We start from the raw sequence: 18741 nt of genomic DNA, 5'->3' as shown, positions 1-18741 counted from the left end.
TGGAAACGTTGGGTACCCTGGGGTTGGGCAAAAGTGACGAAGAAACTTTTTGGCGTTTGTGTAGATTAATCTAGGGAAATAAATGAGACTCTATAGCTGAACAACCATACAGCTATTGTTGTACTCCTCTAGAATATGTGTTGCACTCTTTAACGACGATGTCATTAATTACTACTATTAAAAGAGGCTTTCCAGCTGTCAAGTTTCCACATGCCTTGACACGTGCTTTCCAACATAGGGAAAGGTTACTATTAGGACAGGCCCTTGTTTGAATCAGAGCCTGAGCTATGTACGGTTGGATAGGGACAGGCGGAAGAAATGAACATTCACTCAGGAATACCTACGGAGATAGAGTGAAACAACAGAATCTATCAGTTGGCCGCACCAATGATCTAGCCATTTGGGATACTATCGCTCGGTGCATCAAGACGCGCTTTATGACTACGTAACTTGTCGCAGTCTTATTTCTCTGACTCTCTTTCCTTTTCTTCCCATTTGCAGCCGTGTGGGCGGTGTCCCTGCTGCTGCTGGGCATGTTGGGGGCGTCACAAGCGTCCCGCCTCAGCACCCGCTACGACGAGAACAGCGGAGAGATCCTGATAGTGTCCAACGAAGGTGAGTCTGCGGATACTGTGTGCAGTCACACCTCTGAGCCAACTCACTGCTCACCTTAGCTGCGACACACTGTGAACACTGTGTCCACACACCTATTTCGACACTCTGCTAGTGTCGATATCTATTAATAGATTTCGGAACTAAATTCGGTGTGTAGCTTCTACAGCCCTTACATTACAAATCCTTTTTTTAAATATAATTACTGAAACAATCTGCTAGCGAAAAGCATGTGACTTTTGCTACTCTTTAATCTTCAACCTGCAATTAAAACACAAATCTATGATATAAAATCCTAGAAAAAAGATCAGTCATTACCTAAACCCAGTGACACTTCGCTGTGGCTCAAGCTAATATGAAACCAATGGAAAAGCAAATGAAAAATAGTCTATCGGACATATAACCACCGAGAAAACACGTAATTCTATTCAGTCTCTTGCCTGGAGGTGCTATGGCTATGTGAATTAAAAGGAAAGGATTTAAAATATCGTCATTTGTTACTGTAAAGCTAGAGAACTGATTACACCTTTTCTTTGTCAGCTTTCTGTATAAGCATGAAGATCAGACGTCTCTGTAAATTACAACGTATAACTGCTCTTTGGAGAAGCAATCGTTTTCCGCCCTCAAATGGTGCAAGGGCGAAGATTGTCCTTGCCCTTTATTGATAGTTATAGCGAATACGTATTGAAAATTAAAGTCATTTTAAACGCCATCTCGGTCGCAATGGGTGGTATTCGAGGAAACAGAACGTTTTCACTTTTTTGAGATCCGATCAGAATCGTTGTATCAGTTACATTCTTCACCAATTTTTTAATCGTGTGCCATTTCATAACTTCGGCAGACTGATGTTTCGAAGTAGAAAAATCGTCACATGAAGTTTCAGAATCAGAACATGTGACGGTAATGTAGGAACATCGAGAGATTTCAGAAATTACGTTGGAAAAATCCACTACAGCAGTGAAGTTCGTAAAGGAATCAATGGATGTTTATGTCAGATTCGAATCCGTTTGTAATGATAACGTTCATAGCGTGTACGTTGACAGTTCTACCAGCTGGCCGCTCAGCCATGCATGACATCGATATTTCGTTTCGATGCTTCTAGATTTTCGAAAACAAAATAAAAGAAATAAATTGAATTCAATATAACAATAGGTATCGAATCAACCCACATGTCGTTTTTTCGTAAACATATAATCAAGTCACTTCAAAGATAATGAAATTAGTCCAGCAAACGATTACGCACTCCAATGTAATCAGAAACAACGACTTTTCTCTGCCTATCCAACCCGTGTAACTCGAAATATTGCCCACAGAAACAGGAAACCGATCACTGGAAAGAAACGAAAGAAATAAAATAGGTTTTCGAAAACAGATCATAAAATCACATCCGAAACAAAAGAAATAAATTGAATTGAAAGTAACAATGGGAATAAACGTAATTCACACTTTGATTTTCGAAAACAGTTAATAAGGTCACATTTCAGGTATAAAAACATGTGCGTGTTGGGGTGCAACGTTTTGCCAAAATTTCAGGTCACTCCACGAACTGCTCATCAAATTTTGCAAGCCAGAAACATACATAGAGTGAATTTTGAAACGTAAATATATTTAGTGGAAAACTCCGTAAAAACTACGATTATGTATGAGTATTAAGTAGTCTATGAAAAATCATGTTATGACCCACAACTTAGATCGAAATATACACTCTGGACGACATGGCACTAATTTTTATTACATATTTATATTATTCTGCTGGATGACGGAACCTTAAACAGTTTCCTTCGAGACGATGGAAAGCATTATTTTGCATATATGTGGGAATCACTCCAGCTCCCCTATCACCGTACCATAAAGAAAGGACGGATTTTAAACTCAATGTTCAATGAGTTTCTTATTCGACGGATTTACATCACTGTGTGAGGGAATGCAAAAAATGGGGGACTCATTTCTCAGAGGTGAGACATTATATCTGTGGAACTCTCTGAAGAAGACTATATTGTGGATCGACAGTTTCTGAAACAATTTGAGAGTGGATTCTGTAACAAAAATAGCTATTTTGTGTCCTTCGAATGATATCTGTTCACTACACCAAGGATGTATCTCAGTGTTGTTCACTTCAGTATCTATGGCAAGGAACTCTGATCAACGCCACCAGGCTCTTTTAGTCGTGTATTACAGAGTAAGATTGAATTTCTACCATACGAGGTGCATCCAACTTATAATACCCCTATGAAACTTCCTGGCGGATTAAAACTGTGTGCCCGACCGAGACTCGAACTCGGGACCTTTGCCTTTCGCGGGCAAGTGCTCTACCATCTGAGCTACCGATGCACGACTCACGCCCGGTACTCACAGCTCTACTTCTGCCAGTATCTCGTCTCCTGCCTTCCAAACTTTACAGAAGCCCTCCTGCGAACCTTGCAGAACTAGCACTCCTGAAAGAAAGGATATAGCAGAGACATGGCTTAGCCACAGCCAGGGGGATGTTTCCAGAATGAGATTTTCACTCTGCAGCGGAGTGTGCGCTGATATGAAACTTCCTGGCAGATTAAAACTGTGTGCCTATAATACCCCTAGTTTTTCTACTTGTACACCAGTGACATGAAAACTGTGAAAGTACTGTAACTTGTTGTCGTAATCAAGTGAGTGGATAATAAAGTACTTTTGGCAACGATTTCCTTTAAGGGGACCACACCGTGGTTCAGGTGGAAAATAATCGGTTTTTGGTTTTCATAATATTTCGATAGCTTAATGTTTTATTTAAGTACTCTGAAAACGATTTTTCTGAAAAAAAATTTTTCCAGCATTTAAAGAGCATTTTTCTACCACATGTGTTTATGTGCCACGCCCTCGTTTCTCTCACCCTCTTTTCTGCATATATTTTAGATCTTTATATCCCCCACATTGCACGTTAGGGATTTTGTTTACTCCCGAGTGTATTGGCTATCCTTGTAGTGCAATGGTCGGTATTCTTTTGTTTCTGCTGTTTGTAAGCAATACGCTTTCAAACACGCTGTTAGTTTTGTTCAAGTGTGATTGCGTGTAGTAGTTATACTTACGTTTGCAGTGCTTGTTTACGTGTGTTTTGTTGTGTTTATTGAAGATGACGAAACTTAATGGAATTTTAGAAACGACAATTTAGAGGAAACACGTTTATAAAGCTTTCTGTACAAGATGTTATGTCGCCTGGCAATGATGTGCCTAATTGTAATTCTTCAACAAGTGCATCATCAAAGAAGCTCTCACCATTTCAAGACAGTTGCAATGCATTTACTGTAAGTGACAAGAGGTGCAGTAACATTGTAACAAATTTGAAAATATTATCAGATGTAATTTCTAAGTTTGTACAATGTAGACAGTGCGGTTAGTCACAGAGAGTGAAAATTAGTGTGAGTGCCAGTGGGAGAAAAGGCCTTGCAATTACTTTGGATTTAATTTGCACTAAATGCTCAGCTGTGATTTCATTTATGAGCTCTTCAAAACCAAGTGCAAGTGGCCCTTATGAAATCAATACCAGATTAGTGGATGCCTTACGATCCACTGGCATGGACATGGCTGCTGGGAGAACATTTTGTTCGCTGATGAACTTACATCATCTACTAAATAAGTATGAAAAACTGACTGCAATATTAGAGAAAGTTGTATGTGAGGTCAGTGAGGAAAGCATGAAACTGGCTGCTAGGAAAGCAACGGAAGAAAATGATGGATGTTCGGAAATTGCACTTGCACTTGATGGAAGTTGGCAGAAAAGAGGACATACTTCTCTGAATGGAGTAGTGACTGCCACGAATGTAGACACCAGTAAAGTGGTAGATGTGAAGATAATTTCTAAATATTGCAAATCTTGTGAATTCAATGAACATAGAGAACACAACTGTGTGGCTAACTTTAGAGGAACAAGTGGTGGTATGGAAGTTCATGGAGTACAATAAATATTTCATCGCTCCGCAGAAACAAGCGGGGTACGGTACACAAAATATTTGGGCGATGGTTACAGTAAGTCATACGACATTGTCGTGAACTCTAAGCCATATGGAGATATCATTATTAGCAAAATAGAATGTTTAGGCCATGTTCAAAAACGTTTGGGAACGAGGCTGAGAAAAATAACTGTTGATATAAGAGGAAAAAAATTAGAAGATGGAAAACTGTTGACTAAACATTGTCAGTTAACTAAAACTGAAATAAAAAACTTGCAGGTATACTATGGGCAGGAAATTAGGAGAAATAAAAAAAATCTGGAGGCAATGAAGAGAGATGTGTGGGGCATATTCTTCCATAAGTCCTCTACTCATGATAAGCCATGTCATGGATTGTGTCCATCAGGAGAAAATTCGTGGTGCAAACACAATAGGGCTCAGGCAACTGGAGAATCTTATTCTCACCAGCATTCTCTTCCTGCTGCTATTTTCCGAGACTTGGCTCGTCCTGACCACCTAAGGAAATGTCTGCATGGGCAGACATAGAACCCAAATGAATGTTTCAACAGCATAATTTGGAACCGCCTTCCTAAAACTGTATTTGTAGGCAGGCGTACAATGAAACTAGGAGTTCATTATGCTGTTATTACATTCAATTGCGTTAATACTGGACAGTGTTGGGTACTGAAAAAGCTGGGAATGAATCCTGGTGAAAATATGATCACTGGGCTGCAACACTGCGATGAAATGAGGATAGCCGATGCAGACAGGTGTGCATCTAATATGACCAAGAAAGCAAGACAAACATCCAGGAAGCTGGAAGACCTGCTAGAAGCCAAAGAAGGGCCATTATATGCAGCAGTACACTTTTAATTACTGTAAGTAACTAATTTCAAAAGTTTTTTCTTTAAAGTCAATTTCCAGCAAACTAAAATTTTCAGTACATATGCCACATTATACTAGAAACTATCATAGATAAATGTATGAAATTTTCAGAGACTCTGATAACATACAAGTCCACCTCTGGTACTACATTCATTAATGTTCCCCCATTAGGAAGTTCACAAAAAAATATTTTCTGCAGAAAAAACTTAATATTTATTGTCAATAAATTTAAAAAAGTATTTCTTAACAACTATAAAATGGATAAAGTAGATTTTAGTACAGTTGACTCTATTGGCATCATGTAGCATGCAGTAAAAATATTAAGGTCCTGCATCAAATACTTTTTCTCAGAAATTGGTCAAATACTTGCCTAAATGAACATGGGTTAGATAGGCAGGGTGTGTTCCCCTTAATCAAGGTTTGTTATTTCAGTATTCTACAGACGGCTTTTATTGTATTTGTTTACAGTACCTGCATTATGCACCTCCACTGACGATGTCTATATTGTTCTGTTCATATGTATGTTGCAGATGGTCTTGAAATACAACTGGCGTACATCCCAGTAGACAGCACTAGTCGCTCTTCCACACCACGCCATGTCAGATATTTTAATGGAGAAGTTTTTGACTTTGGTAACAGCAATATCACCATCCAGCGCCAAGACAGAGCTGGCCGTTGCCTCGGTGTCTATCAGTGGGTGAACACACCCAAGACGGTTCTCAAAAGCTGCCAGAACCACCTCACCAGCCACATTTACGGCGGTACCGAGTCTACCAAACAGGTTTTTCTGACTGAGCAGAGAACGTATGACAACTACGCGTTCGTCACCAACCAGACGCACTATGCAGGCATCGCTACACGCTACTGGCTGTTCTCCGATGGAAGATTCGTACGCGTCCATTCCAACGTTCCCCTTTTTATTGACCAAAACACAGATCAGTCACCGGATGCATTATGTTTCACGGCCAAGAACCAGAGTCCCTACCCAGAAGACCGACCAGACAACCTTTTACAGTGGGATATCTGCTCATTCGGAAACGCTAGGGAGGCCCACGAACACGCAGTCCAGAAGTACCTGGGGAAGCCGGCGGGAGTCCCAGACGAGCGCATGGTCACCCACCCGGTCTGGGCCACACTGGCGCGCTACGACATCGGCGTCAACGACTCTTTAGTGAGGGACCTGGCGAACGAGATAATCGCCAATGGATTTAAGAACAGCAACATCGAAATAGACGACATTTGGGAGACCTGCTACGGCAGCCTCACGTTCGACCCAAACCTTTTCCGGGACATACGGGCTCTCACAGATGAATTACACTCTCTGGGCTTCCGCGTGACGCTGTGGGTTCACCCATTTTTGAACCGAGGCTGCGAGCCGTACTATTCGGAAGCCGTGAAGAAAGGCTACCTTGTGTCCAACGTGAACGGCAGCACCATCACGCGCTGATACCATGGAGTCACCGGTGTTGTCGACTTCACCAATCCTGAGGCAGTGACTTGGTGGACCAGTCGACTGTGGGTGAGTACAAACGCAAACTAATGTTAGTCTTACACCAACAGTAACTACCCTAACATTTTGGTGAGTGGAGCTGTGAGCACTAGAAGATGAAGTCTCAAGTGGAAAAAACGGAACATTTACGACATATTCTTCTGTTTGAGTTCGGTTGAGGGGTGACAGCTGCGGAAGCGGGCAGAAAAATTTGCGCTGCGTGTGAGGGTAATACTGTAGGACAGAGCCCGGCAGTAAAATGGTTTACTCGTTGTCAGGAGGATCGCCGCATTCAGAGCGACCTTAGGTGTTTAAACGCACTAATCCACAATTATAAACGTCATTGTACTCGAGAAGTGGTAACTGCTGTCAACTGTAATAATTGCATCATTGTTCTACATTTGCATGCAATGGGTAGGGTTCAAAAATCGGGTGTATGGGTATCCCATGCTCTAAGGCAAAATAACAAAGATCAGAGTGTGGCCATTCGTGCACCTCCGCTTGCTCATCATCGGTTGAATAGTGAACAACACCGACCATTCCTATGCTGTATCGTAACTGGTGTCTTGATGCTAATATAAGAAAAAGAAAAGGAATGGTTGACACAAACAAATCAGCAACTTCCCGTACAAAAGCCTGCGTCCATCCATAAGAAATAGTAACATGCATCTAGTGGGAAAGCGACTGTATGGTGTACTACGAATTGTTTCCCCGAGATGTAACCGTTACTCCGGATATTTATTGTCAACACTGGAGACTGCGTGAAGTGATGCTACTCCAAAATAATTCGTGTCCATGTTGTGCTAGGCTGACAAAAAGCACTATACAGGAGTTGTGTTGGGAAGTCATTCCACACCCATCTTATCTATCTGACCTGGCGCCCTAGCTTTTCACCTTTTCCGCTATTTATCCAACAACTTTCAAGAAATTTCCTTTCCAAACCAAATTGCCCCGCGAACATTGGCAAATTTTTCGCATCAAAACAAAGTTTTTTTCTACAGTCGCGTAATCGAAAAGTTACCCCACCGTTGGCAGACTATTCTAAATACTGAAGGAGAATACATAATTCAGGACTAAAGCCACTCTTATATGTATATGATGAAACTTATGGATGAACGCTACGAATTTTCGCACCATCGCAATATACCGCGTGATCAAAAAGTCAGTATAAATTTGAAAACTTAATAAACCACGGAATAATGTAGATAGAGAGGTAAAAATTGACACACATTCTCGGAATGACATGGGGTTTTATTAGAAGCAAAAAATAAATAAATAAATAAATAAAAATAGTTCACAAAATGTCCGACAGATGCGCGTCGTTTGGTGATGATCGTGTGCTCAGCCGCCACTGTCGTCATGCTTGGCCTCCCAGGTCCCCAGAGCTCAGTCCGTGCGATTATTGGCTTTGGGGTTACCTGAAGTCGCAAGTGTATCGTGATCGACCGACATCTCTAGGGATGCTGAAAGACAACATCCGACGCCAATGCCTCACCGTAACTCCGGACATGCTTTACAGTGCTGTTCACAACATTATTCCTCGACTCGACTACAGCTGGTGTTGAGGAATGATGGTGGACATATTGAGCATTTCCTGTTAAGAACGTCATCCTTGCTTTGTCTTACTTTGTTATGCTAGTTGTTGCTATTCTGATCAGATGAAGCGCCATCTGTCGGACATTTTTTGAACGTTTGTATTTTTTAGTTCTAATAAAACCCCGTGTCATTCCAAGCTTGTGTGTCAATTTGTACCTCTCTATCTACATTATTCCGTGATTTATTCGGTTTTCAAATTTATACTGACTTTTTTATCACCCTGTATTACGTGTCTCATGTGCAATCACAACAATTCTTATTCTCGGGTTGCATGTTTCAGATTTAATTCGCATTATTACTGCTGCTTACGCTGGTTTATGCCGGATTCCCTAGTGTACAGATTTCTACCAGTGGCCCCTTTCACTTATTTTGACTTTTGCTCAGTTCAACGCATTTTTGTGTAATTTTTCTATAGTTACCTCCGAGAAACTGTCATGTTGGAACATTGATAGATACAACCGGACATAAAACAATGGGAAACTGATATGCACATATACAAATGACATCACTATCGCGTAGAAAGGGTATAGAAGGTCGATGCGTTGGCGGAGCTGTCATTTGTACTCAGGCGGCTCATGTTACAAGGTTTCCACCGTGATTATAGCCACACGACGTGGATTAACATGGTAGTCGAAGCCACGTGCATGGGGAATTACCTTAGGAAATTCAACATTCCCAAATGCATAGTGTATACAGTGTGCCGATAGTGCCAAATATCAGGCATTCCTTGTCACCACGGGCAACGCAGTGGCCGGCGACCCTCATTTAGCAACAGAGAGTTGTGGAGTTCGGATAGAGTCGCCGGTGCTAATAGACAAGCAACACTGTCTAAAATATCAGCAGAAAACCAAGCGGCACGTGTTGTTGTTGTTGTTGCGGTCTTCAGTCCGGCGACTGGTTTGATGCAGCTCTCCATGCTACTCTATCCTGTGTAAGCTTCTTCATCTCCCAGTACCTACTGCAGACTCTATCATTCTCAATCTGATTAGTGTGTTCATCTCTTGGGCTCCCTCTACGATTTTTACCCTCCACCCTACCCTCCAGTACTAAATTGGTGATCCCTTGATTCCTCACAACATGTCCTACCAACAGATCCCTTATTCTGGTCAAGTTGTGCCACAAACTTCTCTTCTCCCCAATTCTATTCAATACCTCCTCATTAGTTATGTTATCTACCCATCTAATCTTCAGCATTCTTCTGTAGCACCACATTTCGAAAGCTTCTATTCTCTTCTTGTCCAAACTATCTATCGTCCATGTTTCACTTCCATACACGGCTAACCTCCATACAAATACCTCCAGAAATGACTTCCTGACACTTAAATCAATACTCGATGTTAACAAATTTCTCTTCTTCAGAAACGCTTTCCTTGCCATTGCCAGTCTACATTTTATATCCTCTCTACTTCGACCATGATCAGTTATTTTGCTCCCCAAATAGCAAAACTCCTTTACTACTTTAAGTGTCTCATTTCCTAATCTAATTCCCTGAGCATTACCCGACTTAATTCACTACATTCCATTATCCTCGTTTTGCTTTTGTTGATGTTCATCTTATACCCTCCTTTCAAGACACTGTCCATTCCATTCAACTCGTATTCCAAGTCCTTTGCTGTCTCTAACAGAATTGGAATGTCATCGGCGAACTTCAAAGTATTTATTTCTTCTCCACGGTTTTTAATACCTACTCCGAACTTTTCTTTTGTTTCCTTTACTGCTTGCTCAATATACAGATTGAATAGCATCGGGGAGAGGTTACAACCCTGTCTCACTCCCTTCCCGACCACTGCTTCCCTTTCATGTCCCTCGGCTCTTATAACTGCCATCTGCTCTCCGTACAAATTGTAAATAGCCTTTCGCTCCCCGTATTTTACGCCTGCCACCTTCAGAATGTGAAAGAGAGTATTCCAGTCAACATTGTCAAAAGCTTTTTCTAAGTCTAAGAATGCTAGGAACGTAGGTTTGCCTTTCCTTAATCTTTCTTCTAAGATAAGTCGTAGGGTCAGTATTGCCTCACGTGTTCCAACATTTCTACGGAATCCAAACTGATCTTCCCCGAGGTCGGCTTCTACCAGTTTTTCCATTCGTCTTGCGGCACGTACTACGAAAATATCCATTAGGACAGTGTCGCGAAATTTGGCTTTAATTGATTTTGTCGGCAGACCACAGATGCGAGTGCTTTTGCTAATAGCAACGCATCGTGTGTTGTTTTTCGTGATTGGCTTGAACATTACTTTGGAAAATTCGTGGGAATGATTTGGTCATTCAGTTTGGCCTACATGAATGTCATTGAACATTTATGGGACATAACCAAGATGTCATATCGTGCACAGAATACCGATCTATGATTTACGAAATTGTGGTTGGCTATAGAGGCATGAAGGCTTATTTGTTCTGCAGGGGACATCCAACGATCTATTGAGTCCATGCCACGTACAGTCGCTGCATAGAGTCGCTGCACTACACTGGGCAAAAGGAGGTCAGACTCGATATTAGGAAATATCTCACGCTAGTTGTCAGCCCCAATTCTCGTAGCATCAACTTTGATAGAAACAGCACGTTCTTATCTTGTTCCGTTAACATTCAAACCAGTGTCTTCCATCCAAAATCTGCAACAATTGGTTCTAATAAAAGATACCTTCGGTTACACAGTGGTAACCTGGAGCATCCTAGATTTCTAGTCTCGTGCGGTACTTACGTTTCTATTTCAGAAGACCACGTTATCTGTTTTCCTTCAAACATTAAAATTTCTTGTGCTGTAGGATGAGTCAGACATACGAAGATATGAGAAAGCTAGGAAAAGAGGTATGATAAAATAATCTGAAACTCTCTAATTATGTTCATGTTTCATACTCAGTTTTCGAACGTGTCAATTACATCATAGTTACGACCCTCTTGTCGTAATTAAGGCCTATGTATGTTGTATATTCACATACATATTTACATACACTTACTTGAATGCTTCAGCATGAGTGCAGGAGAAATTTCGAGGGTTGAGTATTTTTAATATGATTTTGAACACTACGAAAGTGTTGTAAGAATATAATGAACCGTATGTGTATTAGTTCGGTATCTTAAGTACAATACTATTAATAATGTAAGTCAAATTAGATTGCTAATGTTGTTGCTACCTCTATATCAAAAGGGTGTAGCGGGCAATGATAATATATGTCGTTAAGGAAAAATTTTTCACTTGTTCTCGATAATTAGTCTCCAGACAATAAAACATAACTTGTTTATATGACCAATGAATCCTCTGTATTACATGAGAGTTATATTTTTCTGTAACGTTTCCAGGCGCTTCGCAACGAGTCAGGGATCGACTCGTTTGATTTTGGCTATGGCGAGGTAAGTTTCTTGCCGACGCCGTCCACCGTAGAGCCCATAGAGCGAAACCCAGTGGCCTTCAGCGACGCGTATGCGAAGGTGATCTCGCAGTTTGGGCCCATGGTGCAGATAGAGACCAGCGTGGACAACCAGCAGCTGCCCAACTACTTTGTGATGGACAAAATGAGGAGCGACTGGACCAACCATCACGGCTTCAAGACGCTGATACCCAAGCTGCTGCAGCTCAACTTGGTCGGCTACCCTTTCGTTATCGGGGAGATGGTGGGCGGCGGCAACAGCAAGACGTGGTCCGAGCTGTATGTGCGCTGGCTTCAGGCCAGTGTCTTCATGCCGGTCGTAAAGTACTCCTTCACACCGTGGGACTTTGACAACGAGGTGCGTACAGTGTGGGATACGGGGTCCATTCATTGAAAGGGGGGCTACTCGGTTTCGTTGTCCAGATAGGAATGATCCCAAACAAGTATATAAATGATTTATTTAGATAAATAAGTGAAATGAAATACCTTTAAAGAGGAACAGTAGGGCACTACAGATTGTGACAATGCTGTGATCGCAACAGACCATTGTGTGGGTTGTAAAATTTCGTAGAAAGCATACTATATTACACACCGTTGTAAAGAAGCAACACGAGTTTCTCAACGTGATCGCACCACATATAATCGAGTGATACAACGATATGTAAAATTTTCATAAATAACTTAGAACTGCAAAATACAGATAAATTCCTGATTACTTATTCTCTCAAACTCTTTTTACGGTTTAGGTACTAGGGAAGGGTTATCCGCAGCCGAATCACGAGAAGCAATGGTATCGCAGGTGCCACTAAGTCAGTAGCCCTCCGTTCCTAACACAATATCACTTTTTTCTGAGAAGCACGCTCTCTCCACAGTTTACTTCAAAACACTTCTTGCATTACTGACGACGTTGTCGTTCGCCTTAAAAGTAGAATCAATAAGTAGAAAGTTTTTCGAAATCAAAGACACGAAGGCCAATAATTGATCGACAGTTTATCCTTACTCAGTCTAATCAGCTTGTTATTTGTACCAGGGAAATTTCATTCCATAACTCAACAGTTATTAAAACTTCCCTTACATAATATGAGTGTCTGCTTATATGCTGTGAACCACGCATTTATATACCTGAACTGGCCAAAAATAATACACTACTGGCCATTAAAATTGCTACACCATGAAGATGACGAGCTATAGTCGCGAAATTTAACCGACAGGACGAAGATGCTGTGACATGAAAATGATTAGCTTTTCAGAGCATTCACACAAGGTTGGCGCCGGTGGCGGCTCCTACAACGTGCTGACATGAGGAAAGTTTACAACGCCAGGAGGGTAATACGGCCTCGTACCACTAGCAGTCGAGATGACAGGCATCTTATCCGCATGGCTGTAACGGATCGTGCAGCCACATCTCGATCCCTGAGTCAACGGATGGGGACGTGTGCAAGATAACAACCATCTGCACGAACAGTTCGACGAAGTTTGCAGCAGCATGGACTATCAGCTCGGAGACTATGGCTGCGGTTACCCTTGACGCTGCATCACAGAGAGGAGCGCCTGCGATGGTGTACTCAACGACGAACCTGGGTGCATGAATGGCAAAATGTCATTTTTTGGATGAATCCAGGTTATGGTTACAGCATCATGATGGTCTCATCCGTGTTTGGCGACATCGTGGTGAACTCACAGTGGAAGCGTGTATTCGTCACCGCCATACTAGCGTATCACCCGGTGTGATGGTATGGGGTGCTATTGGTTACACGTCTCGGTCACCTCTTGTTCGCGTTGACGGCACTTTGAACAGTGGAGTTACATTCAGATGTGTTACGACCCGTGGCTCTACCTTTCATTCGATCCCTGCGAAATCCTACATTTCAGCAGGATAATGCACGACCGCGTGTTGCAGGTCCTGTACGGGCCTTTCTGGATCCAGAAAATGTTCGACTGCTGCCCTGGCCAGCACATTCTCCAGATCTCTCACCAATTGAAAACGTCTGGCCAATGTTGGCCGAGCAACTGGCTCGACACAATACGCCAGTCACTACTCTTGATGAACTGTGGTATCGTGTTGAAGCTGCATGGGCAGCTGTACCTGTACACGCCATCGAAGCTCTGTTTGACGCAATGCCCAGGCGTATCAAAGCAGTTATTACGGCCAGAGGTGGTCTTTCTGGGTGCTGATTTCTCATGATGTATGCACCCAAAATGCATGAAAATGTAATCACATGTCAGTTCTAGTAAAATATATTTGTCCAATTAATATCCGTTTATCATCTGCATATCTTCTTGGTGTAGCAATTTTAATGGCCAGTAGTGCATTTCGTTCACCCAAGTCAGCTGAGTTATTTGAAAAATAACTGACAGTTTATGGTGTAGTTCGCAGAACGTGTTGGAAATCAGATAAAGTGCATTTAATATGGTTCAAGCTGTTTCCAGAGCTAAGAATTGCTTCGCCAGTTTGATTACTCTACTGGAACAGAAGTCCTATATTGAATTCAAAAGAACCTCGTTAGTTAGGAGTATATTATTCACATAATATACACCGTTTATTTCCATTCTTTCCCCCCCCCCCCCCCCCCGCCCCACTACTTCTTCCTATTCATAAAAAAAATCTTTTTAATCGTCACTGCCGTATCCTCAATTTATTGGAACAGTTTCTTTCACCGTAGTTGATCACACTGCAAGACTGTGATTACCTGTCCACTTTTCAGACGCTGGAGATCTGCCGCAGCCTGACCGATCTGCACGCGCAGTACGCGCCACGAATCCTGGAGCTGATGCAGAAGGCGGTGGAGGACGGCACGCCGGTCAACCTGCCCGTCTGGTGGCTCGACCCCACCGACTCCACTGCACAGACCATCGACTCAGGTATGACCTACAGGTTTCCTATAGGACTTCTGCGTGTACCCGAGTTTAGAGAATACTTCCGTATTTCTTTACACACGCTTTCGTTACTCTCGGCGCAATTTTTGGTAACCATAACACACGAAGTATTCTCCACTCAGTGCCAGCGATATACTCAATACACTGTCCTCCTAACACATTCTTTTAGACCCCACTGTGCAGCAGAAGCAGTGTGAAATAAGATGAGAGGCTACAGATTGGGGACACGGATACAGACTGATCAGACACCTCTGGAACTTTATTTGAGTCTTGTTGTTGTTGTTGTAGTCCTGAGACTGGTTTGAGGCAGCTCTCCATGCTACTCTATCCTGTGCAAGCTTCTTCATCTCCCAGTACCTACTGCAACCTACATCCTTCTGAATCTGCTTAATGTATTCACCTCTTGGTCTCCCTCTACGATTTTTACCCTCCACTTTGCCCTCCAATACTAAACCGGCGATCCCTTGATGCCAAAGAACATGTCCTACCAACCGATCCCTTATTCTAGTCAAGTTGTGCCACAAACTTCTCTTCTCCCCAATCCTATTCAATACTTTCTCATTAGTTATGTGATCTACCCATCTAATCTTCAGCATTCTTCTGTAGCACCACATTTCGAAAGCTTCTATTCTCTTCTTGTCCAAACTATTTATCGTCCACGTTTCACTTTCATACATGGCTACACTCCATACAAATACTTTCAGAAACGACTTCCTGACACTTAAATCAATACTTGATGTTAACAAATTTCTCTTCTTCAGAAACGCTTTCCTTGCCATTGCCAGTCTACATTTTATATCTTCTCTACTTCGACCATCATCAGTTATTTTGCTCCCCAAATAGCAAAACTCCTTTACTACTTTAAGTGTCTCATTTCCTAATCTAATTCTCTCAGCATCACCAGATTTAATTCGCCTACATACCATTATCCTCGTTTTGCTTATATTGATGTTCATATTATACGCTCCTTTCAATACACTGTCCATTCCGTTGAACTGGTATTCCAAGTTCTTTGCGTCTCTGACAGAATTAGAATGTCATCGGCGAACTTCAAAGTTTTTATTTCATCTCCATGGATTTTAATACCTACTCCGAATTTTTCTTTCGTTTCCTTCACTGCTTGCTCAATTTAGAGATTGAATAACATTGGGGAGAGGCTACAACCCTGTCTCACTCCCTTCCCAACCACTGCTTGCCTTTGATGTCCCTCGACTCGTATAACTGCCATCTGGTTTCTGTACAGATTGTAAATAGCTTTTCTCTCCCTGTATTTTACCCCTGCCACCTTCAGAATTTGAAAGCGAGTATTCCAGTCAACATTGACAAAAGCTTTCTCTAAGTCTACAAATGCTAGAAACATAGGTTTGCCTCTCCTTAATCTAGCTTCTAAGATAAGTCGTAGGGTCAGTATTGCCTCACATGTTCCGAAATTTCTACGGAATCCAAACTGATCTTCCCCGAGGTCGGGTTCTACTAGTTTTTCCAATCGTCTGTAAATATTTCGCGTTATTTGAGTCTTATGCACACTTTAATTTCCTTTGATTTCAGAGATAATCCACTGTTTTACTTTGGGTTGATACAGTGAGACATCTGTGGAACAAAAGGTCTCTGTGCGAGCCGCTGAGAAAACCATCCATACTAGTCGCATATGTTTAAGTTTGTTTGTAGCTTAAAATTGCGTTAAGGGTTTCATTTAATACCTGAACAAATAACAACTTTTGAAGAATTATGAACTCATAAGCGGCGTTCCTCCTCCTGAGCATTGGACGTTATTGCTGCATTCCTTGCAGATTTATTCCACAACTGAGCATAAGTACCGTTAAAGCACAGCCATGTGACACCTGGTTTCCTTTGTCTGCAGAGTACCTGCTGGGCGAAGATGTCCTGGTGGCGCCGGTGCTGCACCGCAACACGGTGCGCCGTGACATCTACCTGCCGAAGGGCACCTGGAGGGACGAGGCCGACCCAGAGCACCCCACCATACAGGGCCCCACCTGGCTCCGCAAATACCCTGCTCCTCTCAACACTCTGCCCTACTTCACCAGGATCAGCTCCTCATAGGCTTCTCTGGCTGCATGCGAAACGTCGTTCCGTTGTGGTACATTTGTAAATGACTAATAAGTACAAGAGTGTAATACTAAAACACTTCAACTGAGTTTTATTGGCTGCAATTAGATAAACGCATTATGAAAAATTTGTGTTGTCCTCATTTAGATGACCTACTCTCAGATAAAAACAGAATCAGAAATGACACACTTCCAACCTCTCGGTATTCAACATCATCGATATTGCCTGCCATAAGTCCACCATATGGGTATGTTTTCAAGAACACGAAAAGTTAATTTTCTTTCCTGTCCGTCTGTAAGACAAATGACTGCGGACAACATTTTTTTTTTTTTTTTTTTTTTTTTTTTTTTTTTTTTTTAGGAAACTGTTTCAGGTATTCAGTTCTTAACTATACACGTCTGCAGTGCCGTATAACTTTAATATTCCATTCACTTCATTATAATACTGTTCACATAAGCTCAACGAGTCATACTCCTCTCTATACTCCGTACTTCCCTCTCCTTACCTCATATCGACACTGTAGTGTGCGTACTGTACGACCCTCGGTACACACACCATCAGATAATTTGACGTGTCGCTCTAACGAAGTAGGCGAGTGTAAGCAATATGTCTCGTGGTCTTATCATGGCGTGTTTATCTTCTGCCGTTAGTTGAGACGATAGAAATGCCATTTGCACGCTTAGAGTAGCAGATTGACGGTGACCAACTTTAAACAGAACTTGATTAATTTTCACACACATTTATTAAAATAATAAGAATCATAAACCTTACTTATTATGATTATGCATGCTATTTACAATTGACAGCCGAAGTTTCTTTGGTCTTGGTACGTTAATCTTATTCTCACATATCTCAGATATTTGACAAAGTGTCTATACATTTCTCTTCATGGCTATGTACAGGAATATCATAATCTTATTAGGTGCAGACTGAAACTTGAGTGTAGACTGGTACAGAATAATGTAGACTGGTACAGACAGGTGCAGATAAATGCAGACTGATAGAGACTGATTCAGACCGATGCAGACTGACTAATCGGAGGTCTGCACACTCGTTATAATACCTCGCGCGTTCAGGTATCACTGCGCGAATGTGATCCGCGAGGAGAAAAGGTTCTACGTTAGAAGCAATCTCATTGGCTGCGTTACATAATAATACGTGGATCGGCGGAAGCAGAATTTGGTCCATCTCTAAGACAGCGCCATCTCGTAGTGCGGAGATGGACGAGCGCTGCGCCTGCGCTGTTGTGCTTAGCGGGGCGCGCTCAAGTGGGAAAGTTGTGTACGCGCTGAATACGCGGAACTATGTACACAAAAGACACTGTCACTCACAGCAATTTTACATATTATAACTGACAAATAGCAGTGATTTTTGCAAATAGCGGCCGTCCACCGAAAATCTTCATCTCATCACCAGGAGCCAATGAACTAACGATTGTGTATATACCTACTAATTATTGTTTTTTCTCATATACACACATTGTCAGACGTTAGTTGGTAATATTATAAGTATTAAATTATAAAGAATTAAGAATTGTTCTCAGATTTATAATGGGACGCTTGCGGTTTATGTAAACCGCGCTTTGAGAACTCGTCTGCATGTTCGCTAATGAACGACGGCATTTTTTTACATTACTTGATCGTAACTGAATGTTTCGAGACATTTTTGGCAAGTGTTGACACAGGAGCTCACCTGATTTCGTCAGAGCATGAAGAATTTTTATAACTATGTGAATTTGTCATCCTTGATATGTCGCTCTGTCAAATTACAACCTTGGTAGCTCCATGGAGTACAGCCCCGCCTTTTCGGGGTAGTATATTACCAAAGGCTTCGTTCGACCTATACTTGAGTATTGCTCATCAGTGTGGGATCCTTACCAGATCGGTCTGACGGAGGAGATAGAGAAGATCCAAAGAAGAGCCGCGCGTTT

The 18741-nt window shown here is 41.9% G+C and overlaps 2 protein-coding genes across 2 annotated transcripts in view; both read left to right on the top strand.

The window, feature by feature from the left end:
- The window catches only part of LOC126412465 (myogenesis-regulating glycosidase-like), a 241730-nt gene extending 229798 nt beyond the window's left edge, over positions 1-11932 (top strand). Inside the window, exons 2-4 of the mRNA XM_050082077.1 lie at positions 502-615; positions 5948-6936; positions 11800-11932. Of these exons, the coding sequence (XP_049938034.1) occupies positions 534-615; positions 5948-6864 (999 nt within the window). The 5' untranslated portion in view covers positions 502-533 and the 3' untranslated portion in view covers positions 6865-6936; positions 11800-11932. The remainder of the gene's footprint in view (positions 1-501; positions 616-5947; positions 6937-11799) is intronic.
- LOC126412466 (myogenesis-regulating glycosidase-like) lies at positions 11822-16938 on the top strand. The gene is made up of 3 exons (XM_050082078.1): positions 11822-12225; positions 14573-14729; positions 16606-16938. The coding sequence occupies exons 1-3, from the start codon at positions 11950-11952 to the stop codon at positions 16803-16805; spliced, it is 633 nt and encodes a 210-aa protein (XP_049938035.1). The 5' UTR covers positions 11822-11949; the 3' UTR covers positions 16806-16938.
- The last annotated feature ends 1803 nt before the right edge of the window (positions 16939-18741 follow it).

This window comes from Schistocerca serialis, chromosome 7 (genome assembly GCF_023864345.2).
Source record: "Schistocerca serialis cubense isolate TAMUIC-IGC-003099 chromosome 7, iqSchSeri2.2, whole genome shotgun sequence".
NCBI classification, from domain to species: Eukaryota; Metazoa; Arthropoda; class Insecta; order Orthoptera; family Acrididae; genus Schistocerca; species Schistocerca serialis.
The sequence above is the reverse complement of the archived record's forward strand: the minus strand, read 5'-3'. Positions and strand labels throughout refer to the sequence as shown.

Bases quoted from the DNA above. Each gene is read 5' to 3' on its own strand.
- LOC126412466 (XM_050082078.1), top strand. From the start codon at position 11,950: ATGGTGCAGATAGAGACCAGCGTGGACAACCAGCAGCTGCCCAACTAC. The intron at 12,226-14,572 runs GTGCGTACAGTG...TCCACTTTTCAG, and splicing joins CGTGGGACTTTGACAACGAG to ACGCTGGAGATCTGCCGCAG. The intron at 14,730-16,605 runs GTATGACCTACA...CTTTGTCTGCAG, and splicing joins TGCACAGACCATCGACTCAG to AGTACCTGCTGGGCGAAGAT.